The sequence below is a fragment of the Meriones unguiculatus genome, chromosome 3 (assembly GCF_030254825.1).
Source record: "Meriones unguiculatus strain TT.TT164.6M chromosome 3, Bangor_MerUng_6.1, whole genome shotgun sequence".
In the NCBI taxonomy this organism is placed as follows: Eukaryota; Metazoa; Chordata; class Mammalia; order Rodentia; family Muridae; genus Meriones; species Meriones unguiculatus.
Genome location: NC_083351.1, coordinates 25,146,566 through 25,173,240, shown reverse-complemented (window position 1 = coordinate 25,173,240; position 26,675 = coordinate 25,146,566). Strand labels below are relative to the sequence as shown.

At 49.9% G+C, this 26,675-nt stretch overlaps 1 protein-coding gene across 2 annotated transcripts in view; it reads left to right on the top strand.

The window, feature by feature from the left end:
* Nucleotides 1-1,119: 1,119 nt before the first annotated feature.
* The window catches only part of Stk40 (serine/threonine kinase 40), a 37,283-nt gene continuing 11,727 nt past the window's right edge, over nucleotides 1,120-26,675 (top strand). Inside the window, exons 1-6 of one of the 2 annotated variants that reach the window (XM_021646578.2) lie at nucleotides 1,120-1,313; nucleotides 21,290-21,409; nucleotides 22,564-22,649; nucleotides 22,969-23,112; nucleotides 25,709-25,936; nucleotides 26,615-26,667. In XM_021646578.2, the coding sequence (XP_021502253.1) occupies nucleotides 21,298-21,409; nucleotides 22,564-22,649; nucleotides 22,969-23,112; nucleotides 25,709-25,936; nucleotides 26,615-26,667 (623 nt within the window). In that variant the 5' untranslated portion in view covers nucleotides 1,120-1,313; nucleotides 21,290-21,297. Of the gene's footprint in view, nucleotides 1,314-1,738; nucleotides 1,857-21,289; nucleotides 21,410-22,563; nucleotides 22,650-22,968; nucleotides 23,113-25,708; nucleotides 25,937-26,614; nucleotides 26,668-26,675 lie in introns of those variants that run through there. The other variant, XM_060379560.1, reaches the window with a different exon arrangement.

The window sequence follows — 26,675 nt, the reverse complement described above, 5'->3', positions numbered from 1 at the left end:
GATTACACACACACACTCTCTCAGCACTAGCACTAGTCTCTAAAGTGCTTCACTTTGCATAAGACACCTTGAGGGCTGCTCTGATTACTATTGTTACCCAGCCTTATCTGCAGCTCAGTAGCCACCAAGCCTTCAAAGAGACTAAGAAAGGCTGCAGGCTGGGGCAGCTAGACCTCATTAACAGCAGCCTTCATGTCCCAGCAATACCTTGTGAGGAGATGACAAATGAACGTTTACTCCTAGCAGGGCATAATTGTGGCCACGTGTACCTGCACGTGGATACAGAATGACTTAGGAGAGGGGAGCAAAAAGCTGAGAGTATGAAGCACCCTTGTTAACTCTGAGACAAAGGAACGGGACTATGGCCGCTGGTACTGCTGCCACCGAGCCCTTCTGGCTGCTCCTACATGGCCGTGGAGGGAAGCCAGGCTTTCCGAGGGCCCCCAGTGAGTCACCAGACTGATGCAATCCCTTTAAAGGGCTCATCTGCTGGTGCAAGAAGCTGATTCATGGAGGGCGTGGTTGCTGGAGGAGGAGAAAGGGACGGAAACTGTGGCAGGAGGGAGTGAGATAGACAGTCGGTTGTGATCGTTCATTGGAGCTCTTTAATCTCCTTGGACAAGACTCCAGGGATGTCCAGGATGAACTTGGCCATCTTTGAGGTTTCTAAAGGGCCTAAAATGAAATGAATTGTGAGCGCAGCGACAGCAATTCCTGCCTTCTTTGAACCCAACTTCAGCGCTTTTCCGTATACAGTTCCAAAAGCCGAGAAATGCAGATCAAGGAAAGGCAGCTTTTCTAATGAATGCGGTGCGGCTGGTGGCTCTTGCAGCCACTTAGAGTCCCCCAAACGCAGCTAAAGGAGCGTAGGGTCGTCAGGGTTCTGCAGAGCCAAGGTGGGGCGGCGACTCCGTCCCAGTCCCACTGTAGATGTAAATTAGCGGTAAGTACCTCCCCCTCACTGGCCAATGGTTTTACGAATTTCGACCCGGACTCCACCCAGAACCAATCGACGATCTTATCTGGGCCTCCTGCCTGAAAGCTTCCGCCCATCCTCAAGATGGCACACCGCCCCAGATTTAGGCAAGGGGGCGGGGGGCGGGGCAGCGGGACGATGCGTCACTTCCGTTGTCAGGTGGCGGCGCCGCAGCCATGGAGGGAGGCGGCGGCGGCGGCTCTGGAAGCTGCGCTGGGAGGCGGCGGTGAGCGGCTCCCACGCCCCCGGCCCGGCCCCGGCCACCGGGACGGAGCACCGAGCAGCCCCGGCTCCGGGCTGCGGACTATGGGCGAGTAGCGCTGATCACCCGGGAAAGGTAAGCCCGTGGTCCCGGGACGCGGAGCCGGGTGGGGGCTGCGTGCTGGCGGGTCGGGCCTGGGTAACCGTGGCGAAGGGACCCCGGTGACAGCCCGAAGCTGACCGGCGCGACAAAAATGACCATAGCGAAGTCCCCCTCCGCCACTGGGGAGGTCTGTCCTTCCGGGCGACGGGGGCGGCGGCCGCCGGGAGCGTTGGTCCTTCTCCGCAGCCCTGGGGAGTGGGCACTGCCCACCTTGCCCAGACCCACTCGGCCGGTCAGTTAAGCAGCCGGCGTTTGACCCGCGCTAGGTTTTCCCTCAGAGATACCCCCTCCTCCTCTCCCATGCTTCTCTCCTGACCTAGAGAGTGACTTGAAAGTTAGGACGAGTCCCCAGGGAGAGCCAGCCAAGGCTTCCCTCCTGGAGCCCTCACCCGTTGGCACCGACACCATCGCTGCTGGGGAATTTTCACATCCTGGGCGGCGTTCAGGTGCGAGTCACAGCTACCTGCTTGCCAGATCCACGTTGGGCCGGTCTTCACCGTGGGAGAGCTTGCTGTGGTCAGTGTTTCACCTGCCGTCCTGGTCAGGCCCGCCCATTCCTTTGCTTGCTTGACTCCACCTTCCAACATTGGGTAGGAGCTTTCGGATTCCCGGTGGCTTCTCTGTCCACCCCCACTCACCCAGGTTGTTGGCGGAAGGAAGAGATGACAGCCGCCTTAAGTAGCAGGATAGACTTTGCACTGTTTTAAGTCACTGGTAAAAACCGGCTGGCTTTGCTGGTTTTGAGAATCATTGAGGAAGAGGGTAGTCATGCTGGGCTGGGCACCTTTCTCTCTTGGCTGAGTAGTTTTGCATGAGATAAGGAAGAGCAAAATCCGTAGAGGCCTTATTTATAAACAGTGCTGGGAGTTCCTCCTGCCCTCCTTAATGGTCCTGTTATGCCAGTTGTTTGTGGATTAGACCTCGACCTACAAGAGACAGTCCTCATTCATTCATTCATTTATTTTTCATATAACAAAAAGCAGAGGCAAGTGCTGTGTAGTATTAGTTGGCTTTGGAGCCATACTCCTTACATTCTGGGATTAGAGGCGTGTGTCACTTTACTCCTTACTCCCTAAATTCAAATTCTGGTGCAGCAGCAGCTTTCTGGTTCTGTGACCTTGGACTGTTTGTCCCAGTGTGCTCATTTGTAGAACAGTGATAATAATAAACAGTTATTGTGGAGAGTTAAATTAACAGCACATAATAGATTACTATCTGAACTAGTTCAGTGTCTAGTTAGAGGAAACTGACCTGCTAGCAGATAGTTGAAATGTGATCTGCAAAAGCAACAGGAACTGAACGCTGAGGGAAGCCAGTAAGGGAAGCTGCTAGCTCAGTTTGGGACAAGGAGGAATGGAGTGGAGGGGTGCTCCAGGAAAAATGGACAGTACTGACAGGAGGCTTAGTAGAAAGGGGAGGCTTAGCCAGGTGAGAAGAATGTGGAGGGAATTACGGAGAGGCAGAAAGTTTGAGTTTAATCCAGTGTATTCAGCTGGTTCAGTATAGTGGTATGGAAGCTGATGTGTTGCATAGTAGAACATCTCATTGATAATTTGGGACTTTGTGTCCAGTGCGGTGAGAGGCCAGTACGAAGCTTTTAGCTGAGGAGGCTCGTGACTAGATCCATGTTTTAGATAGCATTCTCTATGCAGGAGAAGTGAGGAGCTGAGGAGGGTGAAAGAGGTAGGCACCTCTCCAGAGGCCACCTCACGCTTCCAGGAGGAGAGAGGAATAGGCACACCGTGCTGAGACGGCACCGTGGGCAGCCCATGCCAGGTGGCTAAATCCTTGTCCCTGCGAGTGTGTCCCTTTCTGAAATTTCAAGTCGCCTAAGCTGCTGGCAAGGTAGGGCTGTCCTCCCAGAAGGCCAGTTGTAAAGGCTGTTAGATTTCTCTTTAAAATTAAAAGCCTTTAATTGATAAGACAGTAGGTTGTAGATGTTAGGAGCTTCTCTTTGGCTCAGGCAGATCTGGTGTTGATCCCAGCCCTGCTAGCCACTAGGTTACATACTCTCTCTATGCCCAGATTTCTCACTGTAAAAAGAAACAGCAGGACCAGGACCACCTCCCCAATAGGGCAGTTGTGAGGCTTAAGATAGATGTTGCAGGGTTAGTACTCAGCATTCACTGAGTAGTAGATGCTTGGTGACTGGTAGTTTTCTTTGCAGGCTGCTGGGGAGAGCCTCTGGGAACTACTTGAAGCAAGTCCCAGGAACCAGAGCTATGTCTCACTGAGCTGTCAGGACTGTCCTGAGGGGACATGAGAGCACTGAATTTTATTGTATTCTTTTTGAAAAGAAAATGAGGATTTCACCAAGCTGCATAGGAGTAATACAGACTTGGCTCTTTCATAAAACCTTTTTAAAAAGTAGAGGCAGAGCTAGGCATGGGAGCACTGGGAGGCAGAGGTAAATGGATCTCTATGAGTTCCAGTCCAACCTGGTCTACATAGTGAGTTCTAGGACAGCTAAGGCTACACAAAGAGACTCTCTTAGCTCTATCCCAGCCCCCAGAAAAGTAGTAAAACTGATGAGAAATAAAAAGGTTTTGTTTTGGCTTTGTGAGATTGGGTCTCTCTATGTAGCCCAGCTGCCTTCAGACTTGATTCTCCTGCCTCTGCCTCCCCAGTTCTGGGATTACAGATGTGTGCCTCCACACCCAGCTGATAAATATCATTTTAACTATTGGAGAAAAACTATGTCAAGTTCTCTGTACGTCCTGACTAACAAGCCTGGTCTGGAACCCGAGTCATCAGGACGCATCATGCCTGATGTGTATGTGGGACATCACACGTGTGTATGGTAGTGCAAAGCAGAGAATCTGCTGGACACCGATCAATTCCCACATGTGACTGCCACATGCTAGCTACAGGGGCAAGGAAGAAAAAGGGATAGACCTGCTCTAGAGGAGAAGGTGTCCACCGAGACAGGCACGCCGTTCCATGGGCACAGGTACCAGGGAGTCTCTCCCTCAGGTCTGTGCAGCAGGAAGTACAAAGCAAGAGAATATAAAGAATGAGTTAACTGGGGGTGAGGCTATTGAGAAGTTTGGAGAGCCCTTCAAACCTTGAGGGATGGATAGGCAGTAGAAGGAATGTGACGTGTGTGTGTGAGTTTAGGTAGCACAGGGGTTCCACCCGTGTTACAGGGTGTACTTACTTGGCTTACTTGGTGGCAGGACATGCCGGAAAGAGAATCTGGAGAGGTAAGCAGGCGCCCAGTGATGAAGCTCGAGTTTTGGTATTCTGTTGTGGTGGATGCTTGTGTGCCGGAAACACAATGGGCCTGCATCTTCCGAAGAGCCGTCCGGCTTCTGAAGAGCGCTGGGCTGGGGAGAGAGTGAGTGCTGCAGCACTCGCAGGCAGACAGGCTAGTGGGGGTCTTAGATCAGGGCAGGGGTGGCAGAGATGGGGAAGATGGGCAGAGGTCAGTCCTGTCTGTGGGAAAGTTGCTGGTCTCTAGCAGTGTTCCAAAGTGATGATTGAAGGAGGAAAAATGGCAGGTAACTTGCAGATCTTGCTTTGAGTGATAGAGGGAATTGATGGTGCAGCAGTCAGGTGGCTTAGGGAGAAGATTAATAGCCAGTGGAATCAGCCAGACCTACAAGGGAGAAGAGAGTTTCAAATGCACAGCCCTGCAGAACCCTGTCCAGTTTTGGGACAGGCTCTCTGCTGGTTTGCCTACATCTGCACCTTGGATGAGGGCAGCCTGCCCATCTTTACATTTCTTCTGCCCACATTTGACCACAGAAATACCCTTTGTCAAGTTTCAGAAACTCCAGCGTATTCTTCCATCTGTCCGTAGCAGTCCTGATTAAAGCCATGCCTTTAATCCCAGCACTCAAGGCTAGCCAGATCTGGGAGAGGGAGATGAGAGTCTGGGGATGGGGCTCTGTTGGTAGAGTCCTTGTGTGGCCTTTAAGGAGCTCTGGCTCCACCCCAGCAGTGCATAAAAACTGGGTGTACTGGTGCATGCCTGTAATTCAGCACCGGGGAGGTAGAGGCAGGAGACTTACAGGTTGATGATCACCTGCCACACAGCGAATTTGAAGCCGGCCTAGGATACATTAGACCCTGTCTGAAAAGTGAGGTGGATATGAGAAAGTGGTCTGAAACAAGAGCATTTCTTCTTCCTCTGCCACCTACTCAAGCAAGACTGTAGCCTCAGGGTGCCACCCAGACCCCCCTGCACATCTTCCCAAGTCATGGAAACAAGAGCCAAAAGGGGAGAGGCTAGCGTTGCATGCTTGATTGGCTTGCTATTCTAGAGATGGTTCCATTTATATGCCTGTCATTCTAGTATACTTTAGGCACCATCTTATGTGTAACTGAGCAAGCTCTTAGCGACACTGACTTTCTTTTCTTTTTTAAATTATTTTTTTGTTTATGTATGTGTGAGGCTGCATGAGTTCATGTGCACTGAGTACATGTGTCTGTGGAGGTCAAAGGATGTCAGGCCCCCTGGTGCTTGAGTTAAAGGTGATTATGAGCTACCTGACATGGATACTGTGAACTGAACCCAGGTCCTCTGCAAGAGCAGTAAATGCTCTTCACCACTAGGCCATTTCTCCAAACCCTGACTTTGTTCAACATACGATTAGCCCACCCTAAGTATCTGAGGGGACAAATGCCTAGACAGGCTACTGCCTCAAAGAGCTGCTTCTGCTTCTTCTTTGACAAGGTCCTCTCATAATAGCCCAGGTTGCCTTCAGACTTACTACATAGCCCAGGCTGTCCTTGAACTCACTATCCTCTTTTCTCAGCTTCCTAAGTGCCAAGCCTTCAGCAAGTATGCTGTTCCAGAATGAGCAGATAGAGCAGCTTCCTAAGTGCCAAGCCTCCAGCAAGTATGCTGTTCCAGAATGAGCAGATAGAGCAGCTTCCTAAGTGCCAAGCCTCCAGCAAGTATGCTGTTCCAGAATGAGCAGATAGAGCAGCTCATCTCTCTACTGCCAGAGCAGATACGGGGATAAATGGGTGGGTGGGAGTGTGGACTTCTGGGGCTTAGCTCTCAAAAGAGCTGATGAATTCAAGGAAAACCCATTTGTCAGGAAGCACAGAGGTAGCAAAATTGAGATGGTGTCCCCTCTAAATGTGCATGCATAGACTCTTAAGCCTTTAAGAAGTTTGCTGCCCCGCAGTCCAGAGGAAGAAGTGGGCTGTCATAGGTGTGGAAGTTGGAAAGGGCAAGGTTTTAACTTGCTAGTTATCAGTCTTTTCGTCTCAGCACAACTGTTCTGATGAGGTGTGTTACAGGGATAGCAGTGTGTTTAGGGAGAGGATTCCTTGGCCCTTGGGTGACTTGGTCTAGACCAAGGACTTTGGACCTCATGGCTGGCACCTGCCAGGTCTGGCCAGAAAAGTCCTGCTAGTTTTGCAAAAATTTGGTGCTAGTAGCATCCCAGACTAGGAGTACATTATGGGCAAGGGGTTTGTTTTCTCCTGAAGAAATAGGAAGGAAATCAAGAACAACAAAAGGCTTAGAATCAGCAGAGGTTCCCTGTTGAGGACACTGTTTGGCCTCCGGGGGCGTAGGGCTTGTCTCTGCTTTATAGAGCAGTTTGGCTGGGATTAGAGGGATTAAGTAGGCTGCCCTGTGTTAAACAGCCAGTGAGGACAGAGCTGGTACTTCACAGCCATCTTTGTGTAACTCTGGAACCTGTGCTACCCCTTTCTTCACCCTAGCCAGGCTCTGGCCCCAGGGAGCCCAGGCCCCAGAATCTTGGAGTCATAGAGCTGTAGAGCTGGAAGGGGCCTTGTTAGGGCTGAACCAGTCCCTTGCCTGAAGAATTCCCTTGCCTGAAGAATCTAACTGCCATTCCCTGGAGACAAGTTCTTCTCTTCCCTCCCAATAGGGAGTAGGTAGGGACTCTTTAAACCATTGTAACCACAGTCAGACCTGGTTTCAGAACCCAGTTGTCATGTGCTAGCCAAATGACCTCAAACGTGTCATTTTGCCCCCGGTGTCCTCTCCTGTAAAAGGAATGTAGCCGTCCTTGCAGTGAGGTGGAAATAGGTTTCTGTGATAGCAAGTTTAGTGCTTAGTGCCTGGCATATAGTCAGGCTCCTGCCCAGAGCTGGGATGACTCAGGGCTGTCTTTATTAGTAGTTTGTGACTATCCCCAAGGTGACAGCTCAAGCCAGCCTTCAGTCCTATGGATACTAGGTGGCAAGCAGGAAGTTCCTTATAGGCATCTTTACAAGCTGACATTATACTTTCCATGAGATCTACAGAGAAATAACCAAATAAGACTATGAATATGAATAAGAAATACGAAAATCCTGTTTCCCTCTTTGATTCTTCTAAAATTTTTCTGTGCATATTCAGGGTGTTTGTGATTTCTTTAACCAAAGTAGGATCATTGTACATGCAGTATTGCAGTTTGTTTGTTTTGCTTCTCTGTGTAGCCCTGGCTTTCCTGAAACTCAGTCTGTAGACCAGGCTGGCTTTGAACTCAGAGATCTCCCTGCCTCTGTTTCCTGAGTACAGGATTAAGGTGTATGCTACCATGCCTTGCTTGCAGTTTGGTTTTTGAGGGGATAATGTATGTATCATAGACATTTTTCTCTGATGGTATGGCTTAGGCTTAAAGGCTGCATAGTATTTTACTGTCTAGACAGTGTAATACTGTGACCCTTTAATATAGCTCCTCATGTTGTGGTAACCCCCCCAACTATAAAATTGTTTTGTTGCCACTTGGTAACTAATTTTGCTACTCTTCTGAATCATAATGCGAATATCTGATACGCAGGATATCTGATCTATGACCCCCAAAGGGTTCACTACCCACAGGTTGAGAACTTCTGGACTAGGTGGACCATAATTAGTTAACCTTTTTTTTTTTTTCTTGGTGGGTGGTTAGATCATTTTCTGTCTGGCTCTATGGATGTTTTGATTTGTGTATGTGTGTGGTTTGTTTGTTTGTTTGTTTTCTCTTCTGCAATGCATGGAACCCAAATTAAATTTTATCTTTGTGAACATGTGTGCACATATCTAGAGAATAAATACCCAGAACTACTGGAATTACTCTGCCCAAGGCATGTGAGTTTCTTTTTTGCTGGACCTGGTTTTCATACACAGCATGTGATTTTCTGCATAGCTGCTAAGTTTGGCCATGGCCTGAGGGGAAGACCTCTCAAGCAATATATATGTACTCAAACAGGACAGGTGCGCACGTTAGTGTGTGGGTGGTGGTTTATGGTCCTTCATAGGCTTGCTCTGGCCTTCTGCTGGCTCAGATCACCCAAGCTTCCTGGTCCGTCCACCCAAGTGACCATCTGAGTGGCACTGTGGTTTCTGGGCCTACTTTGCATCTACCTGTGTCTGTAACATGCCAGCAGCCACACAGGAAAGAGCAGCTCATTGTTCACTACTGAACAGTATTGTCCACTACCGGAGTTAGGTTTTTGTTGGTGGTGGTTTAGGTTTTGTTGTTTGTTTGAGACAGGGTTTCTCTGTGTGCCCTTGGCTATCCTGGAACTCTCTGTAGACCAGGCTGGCCATGAACTCAGAGATCCAACTGCCTCTGCCTCCTGAGACTGAGATTAAAGGTATGTGCCCCCACTGCCTGGCTTGTTTCTTGCTTTTCCATAGGGTCTCATAAAGCCTATGGGAGTCTAGAATTTGTAAATCTCTGGCCTCTGGCCTGGATTCACAGCCACATCACTGTGAGATGCCCAATGTCTCTAGTGTTGGGAACGTAGGCAAGCGCTCCACCAGCTGAACTACATCTTCAGGCCAAAAACAGGTAGCTTATTAGCTCTGATCCAAATTGCCTTTCTTGCAGGGTGACAGCAGTGTTTTTCTAACTGTTGAAGACAGGATAAGAGGAAAGTTACATGCATGTGTGCTCAGCCTGGGCTTTGCTGGGTTACTCTGAAAATCTGGACTAGACATATGCCTGATCCCTCGTGCATGCTGGTTCTGAGGGCAGTACCTGGGGTGTACCCTTCTGGGGCCCACTGCCACCCCTCTCCTTTCGGTGAGGAGGCTCAAGCACAGAAACAGGTGTCCAGATAACAGTGTACGGAAAGGTGACTCCCAGACTTAGCCATCCCTTCTTTGATCTCCTGTTGCTTTCTCTTTGCCTGATTTCATCTGGGTGACAATACTTGAACTCCATATGGGACCCTGCAGCAGGCATGTTTTGGGGCTGAGTCAACCACACAAAGAAGTAACTGATATTTTGAGCTGAAGGGCCCCTGAGTCACATCACATGCCAGGACCTTCCTTGCTGTGAGTTTTTCTTGCCAGTGAGCTAGAGCAGACTGGTATGACAAGGGAGAGCTGTCAGCGACTCCTCCCAGTGTCCCTTGCATATGGCACAAGGCCCCTTGCAGAACCAAGCCAGTGTGCTTGGCTGCTTTTCTGGATGGGAGATAGCAGGCCAGCACAGCTCAAGAAAGAGCTTATTAAGACAGTCCCATCCTCTGACACCCACACACCCTTACAGATTATTTGTTGTCACATCAGCTGCTTCCGGAGGCAGGGAGGAGGGGGTCAGCTGGTGACAGGACTGTCAACAATGCCCTGGATCCCGTTCTGGTGGCTTCTAAGAGTGACTGCTGGTGAAACCCGCCCTCAGGAGCAGCCAATTCCCTTGAGCACCCATGGGGACTAGTGATGCACCGTCTTTTCCCCAGAGGACCCCCGTAGGATGCATGTTTGCCTCTAGTGCACAGTCCTGGCCAGCACCTTGGACTTCTAGTAGAGCCGGCTGGGCACCCCTCCGGGTAGTGAGGGGATTACACAGTCTCCTGTGCTAGGCTGATTCTGTAAAGGCTGCCTCCTGGAGGAGAGGGGATACAGCTGGGTCCCCAAGCTGCAGAGAGGAGTTTTTAGGCCCCTCTGGTCCCCAGATGCAGTGCTCAGCAAGACCAAGAGCTGCTGAGAAAAGGCTGCCTCATGGCAGCGGATGTACTTTGGGGGAGCTGTGCAGGGCCTTTGTGAGCACCCCTCCCACTTCCCCCTGGCTGAGTCACTTCCTCTCCGGCTGCAGCAGGTAATCTCCCACAGGCCCGGAGCAGAGGGCTGCAGTGCTTAGGCTGGCTCTGTGTAGCCCTCTCACTAGTAACCCCCAGGCAGTACAGCGCAGCCTGTAGAGAATGATACAGTGTTATAGTTTCCTAACAAATTGGAGCCCTGTGGATCCTCTTGCATTTAAAAAGTGAGCAGAATCAGCACTGTTTGGGAATAGTGAAGATGACAGCGCATGCATGAGTCTTTGTCATCAGGGAATCCTGGCTGAAGTCAAAGGATTACTAATCCGCTTCCCATCCCCCTCAGCATCCACGCAGACCACAAAGCAAACGGCCTGCAGTGATTTCTTTGAGATCTGGAAAAGGATTCACACCTCCTTCAGCAATACCTGTCATTTAGATTCAAAGGAATAGCCCTGAAACAGTCTCATCCCCCCCACAGAGCAAGTGGAGAGAACCTGCCTCAGGGAGCTCCTGGCCACCAGGCTTTGGTTTCTTGGTCATGAAAAGGTGGACATTGGCTCTGCAAATGGGGTGCTTGCCTGGTATGCATGAGGCCCTGGGTTCTATGCCCAGCATTCTAACCAACAGACAAAAATAGATGAATGAATGAGAAAGTTGTAAGAATTAATAAGAACTCAGGCAAGGCATGGTAGTGCGTGCCTGTAATCCCAGCACTTGGAAGGCAGAGGCAGCAGGAGAATTACATGTTCGAGGTCAGCCTGGTCTACATATTGAATAAGATGCTACATTTAGGGGGAGGAAAACAAAGCCCCTAGTAATTAGGAAGGGCCCTTTAAGTACAAGCTGAAAATTCACGTGTCTGGACAGATTCTCTACCAGGTCACCTATATACACATCAGGGACACTTGTCTTTCTCCTGCCAGTCCCAGGATAACAGCTGGTCATTTGGACCTCCTACCAAGGAAATGTTACCATCCCCTTTTGTAAAATGAGGAAACTGAGGCCCATAAAGAGTAGTTGTTATAATAATGATTATGCCGCATTCAAGGAGGTTTATTGGGGGGGAGAGGAGAGGAGTTAGGGAGTGTAGTTAGGGTGTGCAGATGATTGAACATATAGACAGGCAGACAACCAATAGGGACAGAGCACGAAGGCAGAGGGCAGAGACAGAGGGCAAGCAAAGAGATAGAGAGGTCGAGAGAAAGAGACTGAGAGAAATAGAGACTGAGACCCCAAGAGAAGAGAGCTTGGGGAAGCAGGCGGGTCATTTTTATCCAGCATACTCCTGGCACATCTGGCGGCAGCAGCAGACATTGCTAGGACCCTGAAAGGCAGGCTAGTGGGACAGCCTGTACAGGAGCGGCCAACTCCCTGAGGGTCACAAAGCGAGTGAGTGATGGAAATGAAGACCTGAGCCCTGGTTTATGACCTCGTGTTGGTCTTCCTCTCCCAGCTGGCATTTGGGTAGCTCTCAGTGGTTTGAATAATTCATGGGCTGGGAGTTCCTCCTGCTTCCTTGGGTAGAGAGAACAGGTCTGCAGGGACATTGATGATCTCAGGTGTCGTGGGGACAGTTAAAGAAGCACCATGCTTTTGCAGATCTAGCACTAGAAAACCTGTGTTCCTGCCTCAGTTTTTGCAGTTAGCCCTTTTCCTTTAGGCAGGTCTCGCTATCTCCTTTTCTTCTTCTAGGAAGTACACGCACATGTGTGTGCATGTGTGCTGGGGAGGGTCAGTTAGACCTGTGCGCTTGCAGCTGCTTTTACCATCAGCTGTAAGCAAGCATCACTTAGAGTAGATGTGTAAGGATGTAGGCCCCCATTTGGATTCTGGGAGATCTTGTAGCAAGGTCCTCCCTCACTGTGGGATTACGTACATCAATGATTCCATGTTGGGATGTCTTTACACTATCCAGACAACACAGTTTAGACCGTGTCCTGCCCCATGCATTTCTGACAAGGGTTTTTTTTTGTTTTGTTTTGTTTTGTTTTTTTTTTTTTTTTTTAGAAAGGGTCTTAAGGTAGTTCAGGCTAGCCTTGACTCACAGTGATTCTCTTGTCTTAGCCTTACTAGCACTGAGTGCTTTTCTCACTTTCTTTCTCTTTTTGTTTTTCTTTTTTCTGGAGGGGGGAATGGCAGTATGAGGCAGCTCTCACCACATAACTTTAACCCAGTCTGGCCTTGGACTCTGCTCTCCTGACTCCACTTCTTGAGTGCTAGGATTATAGGCATATACCACTGCACCCAATTTGCCATGGGATTTTTTTTTTTTCTGGTCAAACTTACCAGTACCCGCAGAGTCCTGTGTCTTTTGCCTTGAGCTGGTAGACACCACCTAGTTTGCCCTGCTCTGTTCCCATCGGATCCCATACCAGTCCCGGCCTGGCAGAGGGCAGGGTTCACCTGTGAGTAACACTTTGTGCTTTCGTCGCCATCTGTCTCTGTCCCATGCCTTAACACTGGCCTTTTGGCAGGCAGGGGCTGGGCGCAAGCAAGCAAAGATGAGCTGGACTTGTTCCCCGGAGTCCACAAGCTGGGATGGGGGCATTAAACAAACCAATAGTCAGAGCCCAGTGGGAGGGTGCAGAGGTGAGCTCCGGCATTCTAGAAGACTGCCTAGCCCTGGCAAGTGGCTGTGAGTGTCTGTTGTAGGTAACAGACACTTCAGTTAGGACTGAGAGAAGGACAAGCAGGCCAGAGAGAAGGGTAGGGCAAGACTGTTCATGGCACATACAGCTCTCATGACTCATGGGCTACATTTAGCGTCATATAAGGGCAGTGAGGTGGGGGAGGTAGCCTGGGTCTGGCAGCCTCACTAGGGAGCTTGGGTTTCTTCCTGAAAACTTGGGACCTTGGAGGACCTCTGCAGCAGATAGCTGCCTGCTGGACTTTGTCTGTCCAGCACATTTCCAGTTAGCAGAGACAGTGTCTTGTCTCTGATGAAGTGGTCCCTCCCTCCTTTCTCATCAGCAAGAACAAGAGCAGTAGCCCACTGTCCTGCCTTGGTGCAGAGAGGTACCAAGGATGCGTTGCAGAAAGGCGCCACCAGGTGGCAGACCTGAATATTACAGAGCCCTCATTTCGCCCCCTCATTTCTTGGCCACATAAGACTAAATCTGTTCATGCCAGGCTAACTCTGCCTGGCAAGAATGAAGTTTCAGGTTCCCCTACTGTTCTTGTGCACTCAAAAGTTTGCCGTTTTAAACTTGTGAACTGAGTCTTGGGAGCTGGGACTTTGCCCTGTGTCTCTGAGAATAAATGCCAAACATCATGACTCTTGTCCACTCCTGAACACTTATGCATCTAAGAGAACAAGGACATTCTGTTATATAACTGACGCATGCTTCTCATACCCAGGGAATGTAACCAGGAAGTGTAAAGTGGAGAGATGGTTCGGTGGTTAAGAGCACTTGCTGTTCCCAGCACCCACAACTGCTACAACTCAGATCTGAGGATCTAGTGCCCTTTTCTGAGAACATACACACACACACACACACACACACACACACACGCACACACACACACACACACAGTAGGCAGGTCTTCATTCTTTGCTGGTCGCCTCTGTCCTTCGACTCCTCCAGGATCGCCCTTGCATTAAGTGCTGTGTGTCTTTAGTTTCTTTTATCTTGCTGTTTGTTTGAGACCAGCTCTCACTGTGTAGATTTAGCTAGCCTGGAACTGAACTATGTCACAGAGATCTACTTGCTTCTGCCTCCCGAGTGCTGAAATGAAAAGTGTACAGCCCCAACAAAGACTCACTTTATATTTCGTATTGGCCTAGAACTCACTACTTAGCCAAAGACTCAGAATAGTCCTTCTGCCTCAGCCATCCCAGTGCTGAGAGTATAGGCTTGAACATCATACCAGCTTGGTATGTACCCCTATACCAGCTTGGTGTGTACCCCTATACCAGCTCGGTGTGTACCCCTCCTCTTTTTTTTTTCTTTTTTTTTTTTTTTTTTTAATTGAGACAGGGTCTCACAAGTCCCCAGAATGCTATGTAGCCGAGGATGACCTCAAATTGCTGGTCTGGAAGTGCTTGTTTTCTTACCCCCACCTTCTGGCCTGGGGTTACAGTTCTGTGCCTCTGTGCCCAGGCTCAGCTCGTCTTTAACTCACATTGATGATTTTTGAAGCATGTAGACCCATTTTGTTGAAAGGCCTCAGGGTTGTCACAGTTAGGATTCCTTTTGCACGTTTTAGCCAAAGAAGAGTCTAAGTAAAGAATGCGTGTTTGCTAGTTGCCACACAAGGAGGCCCATGGTGCTCATTCCATCATCAGCTACTGACTTCTGCCATTTGGGATGAGTTTCACAATGACTGTTCCATTGTTTTGAGAAATGCACGCACCCAGGACTAACTCCACAGAAAATCTTTATGTGGAAAGGCTTACAGCCCAGCCCTGCTCCAGGTAGTCTTAGGCTAGAGGTACCACATCTTCATCTCAGGTTCTAACCCCTGCACCTTACCCCAACAAGAACGGGATGGTGGAACTCAGAGATGGCTTCATCATCCTGGACAGCCCTTACTGTGCCCCAAGCAAAGTGGCACCAGCTGCTGTGTCAGTTTTGGGCCTGCAGAATATAGAGTGCCTCTGCTCTCTAAAGGGCCAGTGAGCGTGAGGGTATGATACTCTGTGCCTCAGTTCAACAAGCAGCTGTTCCTGCTGGCCCACACAGCTGTGTTCAACCTTCTACCTCAGACGCACCTGTTTCTGCCCAGCTCTGCCCAGCTCTGCCCAGCTCTGCCTAGCTCTGCCTCAGGTCCTCGTATTCTTTCCTCACTGTGTTGGTTTACAGGGTCACCCAACTTCAGAAACCCAAGGCTGCTTCAAGAAGCCTAGGATCAAGCTGAGAGGTGTCTGTAATCCCAGTACTCCAGAGGCTGAAGCAAGGAGATTGCTTGAATTTAGGAGTTCAAGGCCGGCCTAAGCAACATGGAAAGATTCCCATCTCAAACAAGAGAAATTGAGGAAGTTGAGTGTGGTGCTTTCTGTCCATACACAGGACCATGGCTACCCCTCAGGCTCCCTCAGCCCATACGTCCCACACAGTGATGTGTTGGTGCTTCTGGGTGTGAGTGGCTGGCTCTTCCACAGCCAAGCTGAGCTGGGGAACGGAGACTGCTCTTAGCTCAGAACTGTCAGTCTTTACAGCCCCTACCTTTGGAAATGTGAGGTTCACAAAGTCTCACCATGCTCTGCTGTACTGCCTGGCCTGCATGTACCCACCACCCCTTCTTTGCCTATGCAGGGTTCTACACACCTGGGTTCCGGGCATCTTTAGCTATAGAATCTTCTGTATCTCATAGCTCTGGCTCTCATTGCCTGGTGGCTTTAGGTGAGGTGATGCTTTAGTTACCCTTGTCCCCACAGTTTTCAACCTATGGGTCGAAACTCCTTTGGGGATTGAATGACCTTTTCATGGGGGTCGACCATCTCCGTATCAGATATTCACATTATAATTCATAACAGTAGCAAAATTGCAGTTATGAAGTAGCAACAAAATAATTTTATAGTTGCGGGGGTTACCACAACATGAGGAACTGTATTAAGAGTGACAGAATTAATAAGTGACAGAATTAAATTAAGAGTGACAGGAAGGTTGAGAACCACCACGCTATTCGGGCCTGCTGGTAGCTGACTCAGACCTGATGCCCTCACTGAGCTGAGGCCCGCTTTGATCCCCCAGGCCCAGTAAAGCCCGCAGAGCCCCCTGCTTTCAGAATTTCCACTCTGATTACAGCCTGCAGTTGGTGGAGCTGCTTGATCGTGTTGTTTTTCAGTGCCTTCCTTCCTGGGCACTCCATAACCTACATTGTACCTCACTGAGCTTTCTGTTCAGGAAAGTTGACAGATTCAAAGCTCTATAAACTTCAAAGCTGAGACTGTTGAGTTCCTGGGATATTGAGACTTCAGCCTGGGAAACATTAAACAAAATCTGAGGGGATTGGGGGAGCTCTACCTCAGCTTGAGGACAACTGTTTGGGAGGACAATACCCAAGTCCCTTTGGGACCATAGTAGCCAGTGCTGTTGCTGCATCACCACAGGTACAGGCTCCCTCAAACAGGCCTTTTTGTGGACCATTTGGAGTAATACTTGGATGGACCACCCCTGTCGGGATGGCTTGAGGCAGGGTGGAGCCGCCCTCTGTATCTGCAGTCTTCCGGAGCAAGGGCTAGGAGGTCTGCCTCAGAAAACGTTGTCCTCCAGTTTTTCCTGGCCTGCCTCTTCATGATTTCCTTTGCTTCTGTCAACTCTGGGTAGCAGGAAATGATGTTTAGGAAGGAAGGCAGGCTGGGTACCTCTTCCCCGCTAGCATCTTTTCCTCTCCCTACCCATCTGCTCCCATCCTTCTGTCTGCCGGCGTCTTGGAGCTGTTCCCGTGCCATTTGCTGGAGTCGCATCCTGAGTGGGGTAGGAGGGGTAGGGCTGAACCTACTCACTGTCTGGGCTGCAGCTGCTCCCGGCAAACAGGCGTCTAGACTGTGTGTAGGTGAAACAGTGTCGACACAGATGTGAAATGCCTGCCTGCTGCTCTCCAGGGAACTGTGTAAGAAAGGGGAGGCTCAGCACCCCAGAGAAGGAGAACAAGATGAGAGTGTGGTGACAGCACCACTACCAGAGGCTGCTGGCCCTGGCAAGAACCGTCACCAGCCAGAGGAAAGGCGTCTCTATCACTGTGTGCTGGGCCAGGCACCAAGGTGCAGTATTTCTACATGTGTATAAGATTCTTTTTCTAGTGGTGGTGACAGTCATTAGACACACAAACAAACAGTATTACAAAAGGTGGCAAGGGCATGGAGGAAGTCACAGGACACTGAGTGAGACCAGGTCAGAGCCGCTGGCAGTGAGCTGCTGAGCGTGGCTTCTCTGCCGAAGTTATGTGCACACTAGGGGAGCCTGGGAGTTAGCCAGGCCAAGAGCGAGGGCACTGCACATGTTGTCTGACTTTTCAGAGTGTTACTAAAACTATTTCATACCTCTCTGCTTCTGTGACTGCTTCCAGCATGAACCTCTTTAGCAGAGGTCACAGCCAAATCTAAACATGGCTGCCTCTCCCTCTGGGGACTGCTGGGTGTTAGGAGAAGACCCCCCCTAATGACAGGACTGTGAGCCTCAGCATGAGGAAGCTTCCCAGGATACCAGCAAAGGCGAAAGGAATGGACAGTTATCTTACTAGATGGCAATTTAAACAGTAACACTTCAATACCCATAGAAATAGAAATAAAAATAAAAATAAAAAAAATGGAGGACGGGGCCAGCCGAGTTCAGTCCTTAACACCCACATGATGGAGGAGAAAGCCTCCCTCATAGTGCCACATGTCTACCAAGATGTGTGCCTACCTACACATGCACGCGCACACACAGACACACACAAACACGTGCTCTCTCATATAAATAATGACTGTAATCATTTTATAAATGGAGAAAAAATAAAGGAAATTTAAAAAGAAGCAACACGTATAACCAGAAAGCATGTGGAATAAGTTCAACCTCAGACATAAAGAACTGTGATTTTAGAAGGTACTAATACCCCTTTCATCACTCATGAAATGGGTCATTTGCAAGAGTAAGGAAACAGTCGTGGTACAGGTGCCGGACCTGTGACTCCCCTCCCCCACACTGCTGATGGGACTGTCAGTTGCCACAGCCCTCCTGGGAACAGCTTGCCAGTACATGCCAAACACTTTGGAAAAATAAAAATAAGTAAAACAAGAAAATGTTCACCCTTCTAAGCACAATGGCTCACACCTATAACGTAAACAGTTGGCCTGAGAAAGGAGCACCACAAGTTCGAGGCCAGCTTGGGCTATATAAGGAGCTCTTAGTCACCACGGACTAGCTGCAGTGGCTCTTCACCTGTGGGTCGCAACCCCATGGGGGTCACATGCCAGATAGCCTGAATATCAGATATTTACGTTATGATTCATAACAGTGGCAAAACTGCTACTACAAAGCAGCCACGAAATAATTTTATGATTGGGGTCACCACAACATGACTTGTATTAAAGGGTTGCAGCATTGGGAAGGAAGATTGAGAACTACTGGGCTAGAGTGAGACCATTTGAAGAAAATTAATAAAAAGCTGGGCAAGCTTGGCATAGTGGCGCACACCCATGATCCCAGCACCTGAGGCAGAGGCAGGCGGATCTCTGAGTTTGAGGCCAGCCTGGTCTACAGAGAGAGTTCCAGGACAGCCAGTGCTCTGTGACACAAAGAAGGCCTGTCTTGGGGGCAGGGGGGAGAAAGAGAGGAAGACAGAAAAGAAAAACTAGGAATAAAGTTCTTTACCCCGTTTGACCTTGCAGTCTTGCATCTTGGCATTTATCCTGAGGGAACAGAATGCCAAGAGCAGTCCCTATGAGCTGCCTTGAGGTTCTGGGTCTGTCTAACTTTCTGAGCCCTGACTCGGAGAGGAATAACTATTTCTTTGTCTCTTTCTTGCTGGTGCTGGCCAGAGCCTAAGTTTGCTTTTTCTGGTTCTTTGGGCCCTTTCTCTCTCTCTCTCTCTTTCTCAGGCCCGTTCCCAGCAGGTGGCTGGTTGCCGTGTGGCTGAACTCCGGTTGAAATAGGACGCTGCTTGCTTTCTCTTTTCTACTCTCTTCCTCTGCAGAGCTGCTGATGTTTACAGTTTGCCTGCCCTGGAGTTTAAACTTTAAGTGGGGGGGGGGGGAGGGCGGAGAGCCAATTCACAGGCTTATGTGTGACCATTTTTTTTTTTAAAGGAAGAAAATAGATGATCAGAAAGTGGTGGTAGTAGTGGTGGTGCATTGAAACATACCTCATACGAAGCTGCACAAGATTGACAGGTGTTTTTTATCATGTGCAGATCTGTTTTATTTGTTGCTATGGTGAAGATGGAACCCAACGGCTCAGATACACTATGCCACCCAGCTCTGTCCCAGCCCCCTGTGTTAGTATACGTGTATCTATTGGTTGGTTGGTTGTTTTTTTGAAACAGGGTTTTTCTGTGCCGCCTTGGCTGTCTTAGAACTCACTCTCTAGACCAGGCTGGCCTCAAACCGGCAGAGATCCACCTGCCTCTGCCTCCCGAGAGCTAGGATTAAAGGTGTGCACCAAGACTAGGGGACTTGAAGAGTTTGTTTGTTTGTTTGTTTTGCAGTTTTAATAGGATATTTTTCACACACTCTAAAATTTTACCTAAAATAGGGGAAAAGGAAATTGGCAAAATGGCATCAGAGTGTGGTCCATATTTTACAGTGATTTGTGCTATTTTGTATGACAGTGAGAATCCAGGAGACAGAAGCCTGACTGGAGAGCAGATGTGTAGGTGCTAAGGTTAGGTTCCTTGGTTTTCACGTTGGCCTGTTTTTCAGTGTTAGTTCAGGGAATGCCAATTACTTCTATATGGAAAAAGAAGTTACAAGAGAAGTTGGTGTTCTGTATCTTGGAGCCTCATAGGGAATGGCCAAGGCTACACTCCTAACATAGCATACCACTAGACCTCTCGCCTGGCTTCCTGAACCGTTTCCTGCCACACATCGGACTCAGCAACATAGACCGGTGGAAACGTGTTGCTTATTGCCTTTGCGTTTGCTCTCCTGGGCCCCTCTTCCAGGACAGGTCACGCTGCTTTCTCAGCCCACCCCTATTAACCTTTCCCTGAGCTTCAGCCTGCGCTGGGGCGCCTCTGTGACCTCTGCCTTCCCCCTCACCCGGGCTGTAACTTGAAGAAGAAGGACCTGTGTTGCTATTATCCGTGTCATGAGGCTGACTGGTTCCCTGTATCTGCCTTGTACTGAGCTTTCAAGGGGATGGATCTTAAGGAAAGTCCCAACCGCATTGATGGGCAGACACAGTGACCCTCTCTCACTTCTCTCTACCCTCCCTCCCTTTCTCCTTTTCTCTCTCCCGCTGTCCCTCCTTCCCTCTCTTCCTTCCTTCCTTCATCTCTAAGAGATAGTGTCTTGAAACTAGAGAGATGGCTCAACCCTCTGTCTTAGAAAGGACCCGGGGTTCAATTCTCAGTGCCCACATGGTGGCGCACAATTCTCTTATTCCAGATGCAGGGATACAGTGCCGTCTTCTGGTCTCCACAGGCACCAGGCATGCATATGCATAGTGCCACAGACATGATGCAAGCAAATTACCCATACAAATTAAAAATTAGTATTAAGCCAGGCGGTGGTAGTGCACACCTTTAATCCCAGCTCTCAGAGGCAGAGGCAGGTGGCAGATCTCTATGAGTTCTTTATAGAGCGAGTTCCAGAACAGCCAGGACCATGCAGAAAAATCCTGTATTGTACCAAAGGGGGATGGGACTGGAGAGATAGCTCAGTGGTTAAAAGCACTGCCTACCCTTCCAGAGGGGGTCATGGGTTCAATTCCCAGCACCCATGTGGCAGCTCACAACTGTCTGTAACTCCAAGATCTGACACCCTCACACAGACATACATCAGTGCACATAAAATAAAAACAAGAAAATTATTGAAAAAGAAAAACAAAGTTTATTCATTAAAAACAAATTCAAGGTCATCCTTGACTGCATAGCAAACTTTAGGCCAGTACTTCTTAGACTTCATGGGCAGGAAGGAAGTCATAAGCATCATGCTTAAGGGGCCATTTCACCAGGGCCCATCATTCCTTAAAGATGGCTTAGGACGAGGCACCGTGGGTCTTTTGGTTGTGAGCTTGGAGGTGGGGGCCACCCCGAGAACAGCTGCTCAGGGCTAGGGCTTGGTTGCCTGGGCTGTCTTTGTAGAAGTCTGTCTTCAGCACTCTCACAAAGTCCTGTGCCCCCTCGGTGTCCCTCGGCAACTTCACAGCAGACTACTCCACCCTCACTTCCTCTGTGATCTGTGTCTACTGTCTTCAGGGACATCTGCCAAGGAAAGGAGCCAGGCTCTTTTGTCCTTAGGAGCCTTGGATGCTCTTCCTGTTGGGAAGGTGACAGCAGTAGCTACATAATGTATCCTCGTGTTAGGCTAGTTGATGTAAGGAAAGTTGTTGATTTACTCAACAGAAAAGGTCTTTCTTTTTCAGAACTGAGAATGAAGCGGAGAGCATCAGACAGAGGGGCTGGGGAAACGTCAGCCAGAGCCAAGGCTCTAGGGACTGGCATTGCTGGAAATAATGCCAAGAGAGCAGGGCCGTTCATCCTGGGTAAGTCTCTGACCCTGAGGGAGGGAGTGTGGCCAGGGCACAAGGACTTTCAGCTCTGACCAGAGGGAGATGCCCACCAGGGCTATGCAGGACCCTGACCTATCAGGAAAACCAAACGTTGTGGCCACTCCATAGCAAAAAGTTGTCAGTTTTTTGTCAGCACACCAGCTTTATATCAAGAGCCAGTCTCTCACCTCCCACTCCTGAGAATATGACCCCCCCCCCAGAATGTCAGCAAGCTCACAAATTCACATAGCTACATTAGAACCCATGACTCACCATCTAAGGCACTGTTTGGCTTTCTCAAATGACATAATTGATTTCAGTGTTTTTGTATAGCATTTCTCTGAGCCTCACATTTATTTCGTTTTGAGATAGGATCTATGTAGACCAGGTTGGCCTTGAACTCAAAGAACTCTGCCTACCTTTACCTCTACCTCTACCTCCCAAGTGCTTGGGATTAAAGGCATGCCCTGAACTACTTATGGAATAGTGTGGGAATTCTGTGGAATTGAGTGTCTCCAGCAGGCTGAGGAGCAGGGCACTCTGAGTATGTCTGAGGCCCAGCCAGTCTAGGTTGTTGGCCAGGGCTGCAGGTAGTATGGGCTCTGGCACTAGGGGCTTGGTGGGACTTCTGATCTAGGACAGCCTTTGGGACGTAGAGGCCTCATTCCAACTTCAGACACCCAGCAAATAGCTCATAATGGTGTCTGCTACCAGCAAATAGCCCCTATGCTGTTTATAGGGGTGTAGCAGTAAATAGTGATGAAGACGGATCTCTTCTGCCCTCACAGAACTTAGCTTGTTTGTTGGGAAAAAGACTTCAGCTGAATACTCAAAGGAGACTGGGCGCAAGTGAGGACCATCTGTGGATAGTGAAGCCAGGAAAGGCCTTACTGTGTAGCCTAGGCTGGCCTTAAGCCGGCCATCTTCCTGCTTAAGCTTTCTGAGTGCTAGGATTACAGGCGTGCCCCACACTAGACACATGCCAGCCAAAGCCAGGTATTATATTAGGAAGATGCACACACATCCTGCTCCAGTTTTAGAAGTCAGAACTCTCCACCGAGAGGCTTTTGGTGGTGCAGCCCAGCAGAAGATCTAGCCAGAAGGCCCCTGTGGTGACATTCCTGGAGAGTAAGCTCTGTGTGCTTTAGGTCCCCGCCTGGGCAACTCACCGGTACCGAGCATTGTGCAGTGTTTGGCAAGGAAAGATGGCACAGATGACTTCTATCAATTGAAGGTAAGCAAGCACAGGCTGAGGCCCTCTGGCCCAGGGCTGTCCTAGCAGCCCATTCCTCCCTCCTCATCGCCTTCACACTGCATCACCTGTGAGCACTAGTAGTCCCATTTCTTCCTGAAAAACAGTCAAGTTCACAGTCTCACTCAGCTCCTGATTAAAGAGCTCTGGGTGAACTACAGGTATCAAGAAAAGCAGCTGCCGTGCACACTTGTGTGGAGTCAGGCGCAGGCACAGCAGAAGTGACCCTGCTTCCCCTGTCCAGCCATTCTCCTGGGTAAAGGGAAGCCTTTGTTCTTTTTCTTTTTGTGCCTCCCTGCAGATTCTCACCCTTGAGGAGCGGGGCGAGCAAGGACTAGAGAGCCAAGAGGAGAGGCAGGGCAAGATGCTGCTGCACACAGAGTACTCCCTGCTCTCCCTGCTGCACACACAGGACGGCGTGGTCCACCACCACGGGCTCTTCCAGGTGAGCGGGCCCCACACTCCGTGTCCGTCCTGGCAGCTGTCAGAGCTGCAGCTCCCCGCATCCCAACATGTGACTCCCGGTGTTCCTTCCCTACCAGCATAAAGACCTGGGCAAAGGGATTTGGAGTCAGGCCAGGGCCCTGCTGGCTGCTGCAGTGCCCCATGATGATCTCAGCCTGAGGGATTGTTCACAAATGACAACCTACAGCAGCCAGGCTAGCTTGGAAGCATTGCTTTTCTGAAGGAGAAAAGGAAGTCATGTAATGTCCCCCTCCAACTATGTTGCCCTGATGGCCCGGCCAGAGTGGAAGGCAGAGCGAGAGTTGAGGTCACCTGCAGTCAGCTCTCAAGTCTTTTGCCTGCCCAGGCATTCGAGGTTCTTCTATAGATATCCTTGAACATTTTTCGTGTGACCTCAGGCAAGTCATTTCAGGTCTCTGAGCCCCACGCCCATGGTGTGAGGAACAGGGAGAGTCACGGTGTCCCCTGCCTTAAGGCTGGTAAGTGAACAGCAGTGAACGGCAGTGCAGCCAGGCCTGGCCGCTGTGACACCTGCTCATCATCACCATTGTTTCCCTGTCAGTTTGATCCCCGGCATAAAGCAAGTGGAAAATGCTAGTGAGGCTGCACGTAGCTTCCCAGCCTGGGGATAACAGTAAGATACCCACCCACATCCGCACCTGTCAAGGTCTTATTCTTAGACTTGCCATCAGAGGCAACTCCAGAAATTGGAGCGTTTTCCTTAAACGGAAATGAAGCTGAGTTTGGTATCTCAATTCTGAAGTCCTGCTATGCAATCTGGTGTCTTCACATGCTTGGTCTTTGTATCCTTTCGGATGACAGAAAAGAGGTGACCAAGAGTACCTTAAGCATTGGACACTGGGCTCAGACCCTACAGCAAGTGAATCACAGGTCTGATCCTGCTTTTAAAGATAAATCTGGCTATTTGGGCCTTCAGGAGTTCCCCAGAGGGCTTTGGCTATGTGCTGGCAATAACCAGGCCTCCTCTGCCTAGCAGGATCCCAGCACTCTGGTTACACCTGTCTTTGTCACACTTGGGATCCCTCGCAGTGAGGAGAGTGACTAGGGTTGCTGACCCCTAACTGCAGCAGGCCTCGGTTGGCTTACAATCCTTGACATCAGGAAGGGAGGGATTGCTAGCTCCCCTTTATGCCTGAAGAGTGAGACTCATGCGGTGAAGCTGAGACCGGCACTGTATTCCTTGCCAGTTGTGTGACTGCCCAGCAATCCTGTAGCCATGAAGAAAGCCATTATCTTGGACAGTCAGGGTACTCCAAAAGAACAGAACCGAAGAATTTTTTGACTGCTCGCAGGCTGTGGTCCAGGTAGTGCAGCAATGGCTGCCCGAGGACAGGAAGGCTGAGAACCCAGTTGTTGTTCCATCTGCATGGCTAGATACTTCAGTTTGGTGCCGAAGGCCTCAAGAATTTTTGAAGAGCTGCTGCTCTTCAGTTTGTGTTGGGAGGTCAGAGTTAGTTCTGTAGTGGTGAAGGAATGCTGGAGCAGCAGAGTGGACGGACTTGCCAGTGAGAGAGGGTAAGCAGGCAAACTGCAGTTTTCTGTTTGGTTTTAGGTTTTTGTTTTTTGAGACAGGGTTTCTCTGTGTAGACCTGGCTGTCCTAAACTCAGTATGTAAACCAGGCTGGCCTCACCCGCTTGCTTCTGCTGGGATTAAAGGCCTGTGCCACCATACCAGGCTTTGTTTTAGTTTCTTTCACTGTATAGTCTTGACCGGCCTAGAATGAGACATGTAGACCAGGCTGGCCTCAAACTCAGAGATCTGCTTGCTTCTGTCTCCCAAGTGCTGGGATTAAAGGCATGATCCCCCATGCCTGGCCCTCTTTCCACATCCTTTACGTGGACTACCAACCAAAAGTGTGGCATATGCTCAGGGGTGACGGTCCTGCTTCAGTCAGTCAGATGAAGGTGATCCCTCACAGGTGTACCGGGTGGCTTGCCATTTACTTGATTCCAGGTACAGCGAGGTTGACAACCGAAGTGAGCCATCACACACAGAATACTGCGTGATCGCTGCAGCTCTCCGGGAGTGACCGCTCTTAAACTTCTGTAGTCTCATGCCTAGGCTGGTGGCACATGCCTTTAATCCTAGCAGATGGATCACTGAGTATGTAGGCCAGCCTGGTCTATATCCTGAATTCCAGACCAGTCAAGACTAAACAGTGAGATGACCCTGTCTCAAAAAACTGAAAAGACGCAAATGTCTACAGTCTTGGACATGAATGGAGTGACATTGGGATAGCTGGACTTTAGTACAGTAGGAGGAAGGCGCCCCAGGGCTCGGTTTCACGCTGCTGCACTGGACTGAGAGAGCCAGTCAGCTTTAAATGCCCAGTGCTGACCTCCCCTTGTCCTCTGATCCCAGCATGAAGCCTTCACCTGGGATGTTGGGCTTTGCACTTGACACTGTCCAGTCAGGATGTCTAGGTCTGTCTCCCACTGACTCCTGCAGGTTTGTTGCCCCACTCGCCCAGGGCAGCAGACATTCAGCTGCTTCCCTCTGGACCTAAAAGGGGAGCCTTAACCGCCTGTCCTTAACCCATCTCCTTGCCTCCCAGGACCGAACTTGTGAAGCAGTTGAGGACACAGAGTCTGGTCGGATGGTGAAGAAGATGAAGAAACGCATCTGCCTCGTCCTTGACTGCCTCTGTGCACACGACTTCAGTGACAAGACTGCCGACCTCATCAACCTGCAGCACTACGTCATCAAGGAGAAGAGGCTCAGTGAGCGGGAGACCGTGGTCATTTTCTACGACGTGGTCCGAGTGGTGGAAGCCCTGCACCAGGTGAGGCCCGAGCCCCGCGTGCCTCAGAAAAAGCATTCTTCTCGGCTACTGCTCAGCAGAAAGCTGCTTGGTCCTTACCTCACCCAGGTGTGCTTTGCAGCCGGGAGGGTCCAGAAGAAAGCAGCTGCACAGCTGCGGCCCTGGGTTAGGCACACACGGACTGCAGGCCATAGCCCCACTCCCTTGAAGGAGACAGACAGCAGCCCAACAGAACTCCATGCAGTAGTTCTACAGCCTCATGGCCCAGGGATAACTGTAAGAGACCCACTCTTCAGCCACAGGCTGTCTGAGCTTTGGTAGGATTAGGGTGTCAGGTACCCCAAGGTAAAGGACAGAAATGCTTGGCACTGTGGGCCAAGGCTGGAGGACTCAGTTCCAGAAGTACAGTACTTGCTTCTTGCCCCAGCCTCCAGGCTGAAGCTTGTTTTCTGCATGGGATGGTTGAGGAATGGGGAGGAGGTGGCGCTTTTCCCATAAGCTGCTAGTGTGGGGTAGAAGCAGCTGAGGAAACTGCTGGGCCACTTCTTCTCCACTTCAGATGCATGCTTGATGAAGCCTAAGAGACAGATCCTAGGGAATCCCTGCCTTCCCAGAGCCCTGATGAACCTCCATCATCCGAGGTGGACCCAGTCCCACTTCTCACTTTCTGGTGCAAACCATCCATTCATTGGTTTTCAGAAAAACATCGTGCACAGAGACCTGAAGCTTGGGAACATGGTGCTCAATAAAAGGTAAGCAC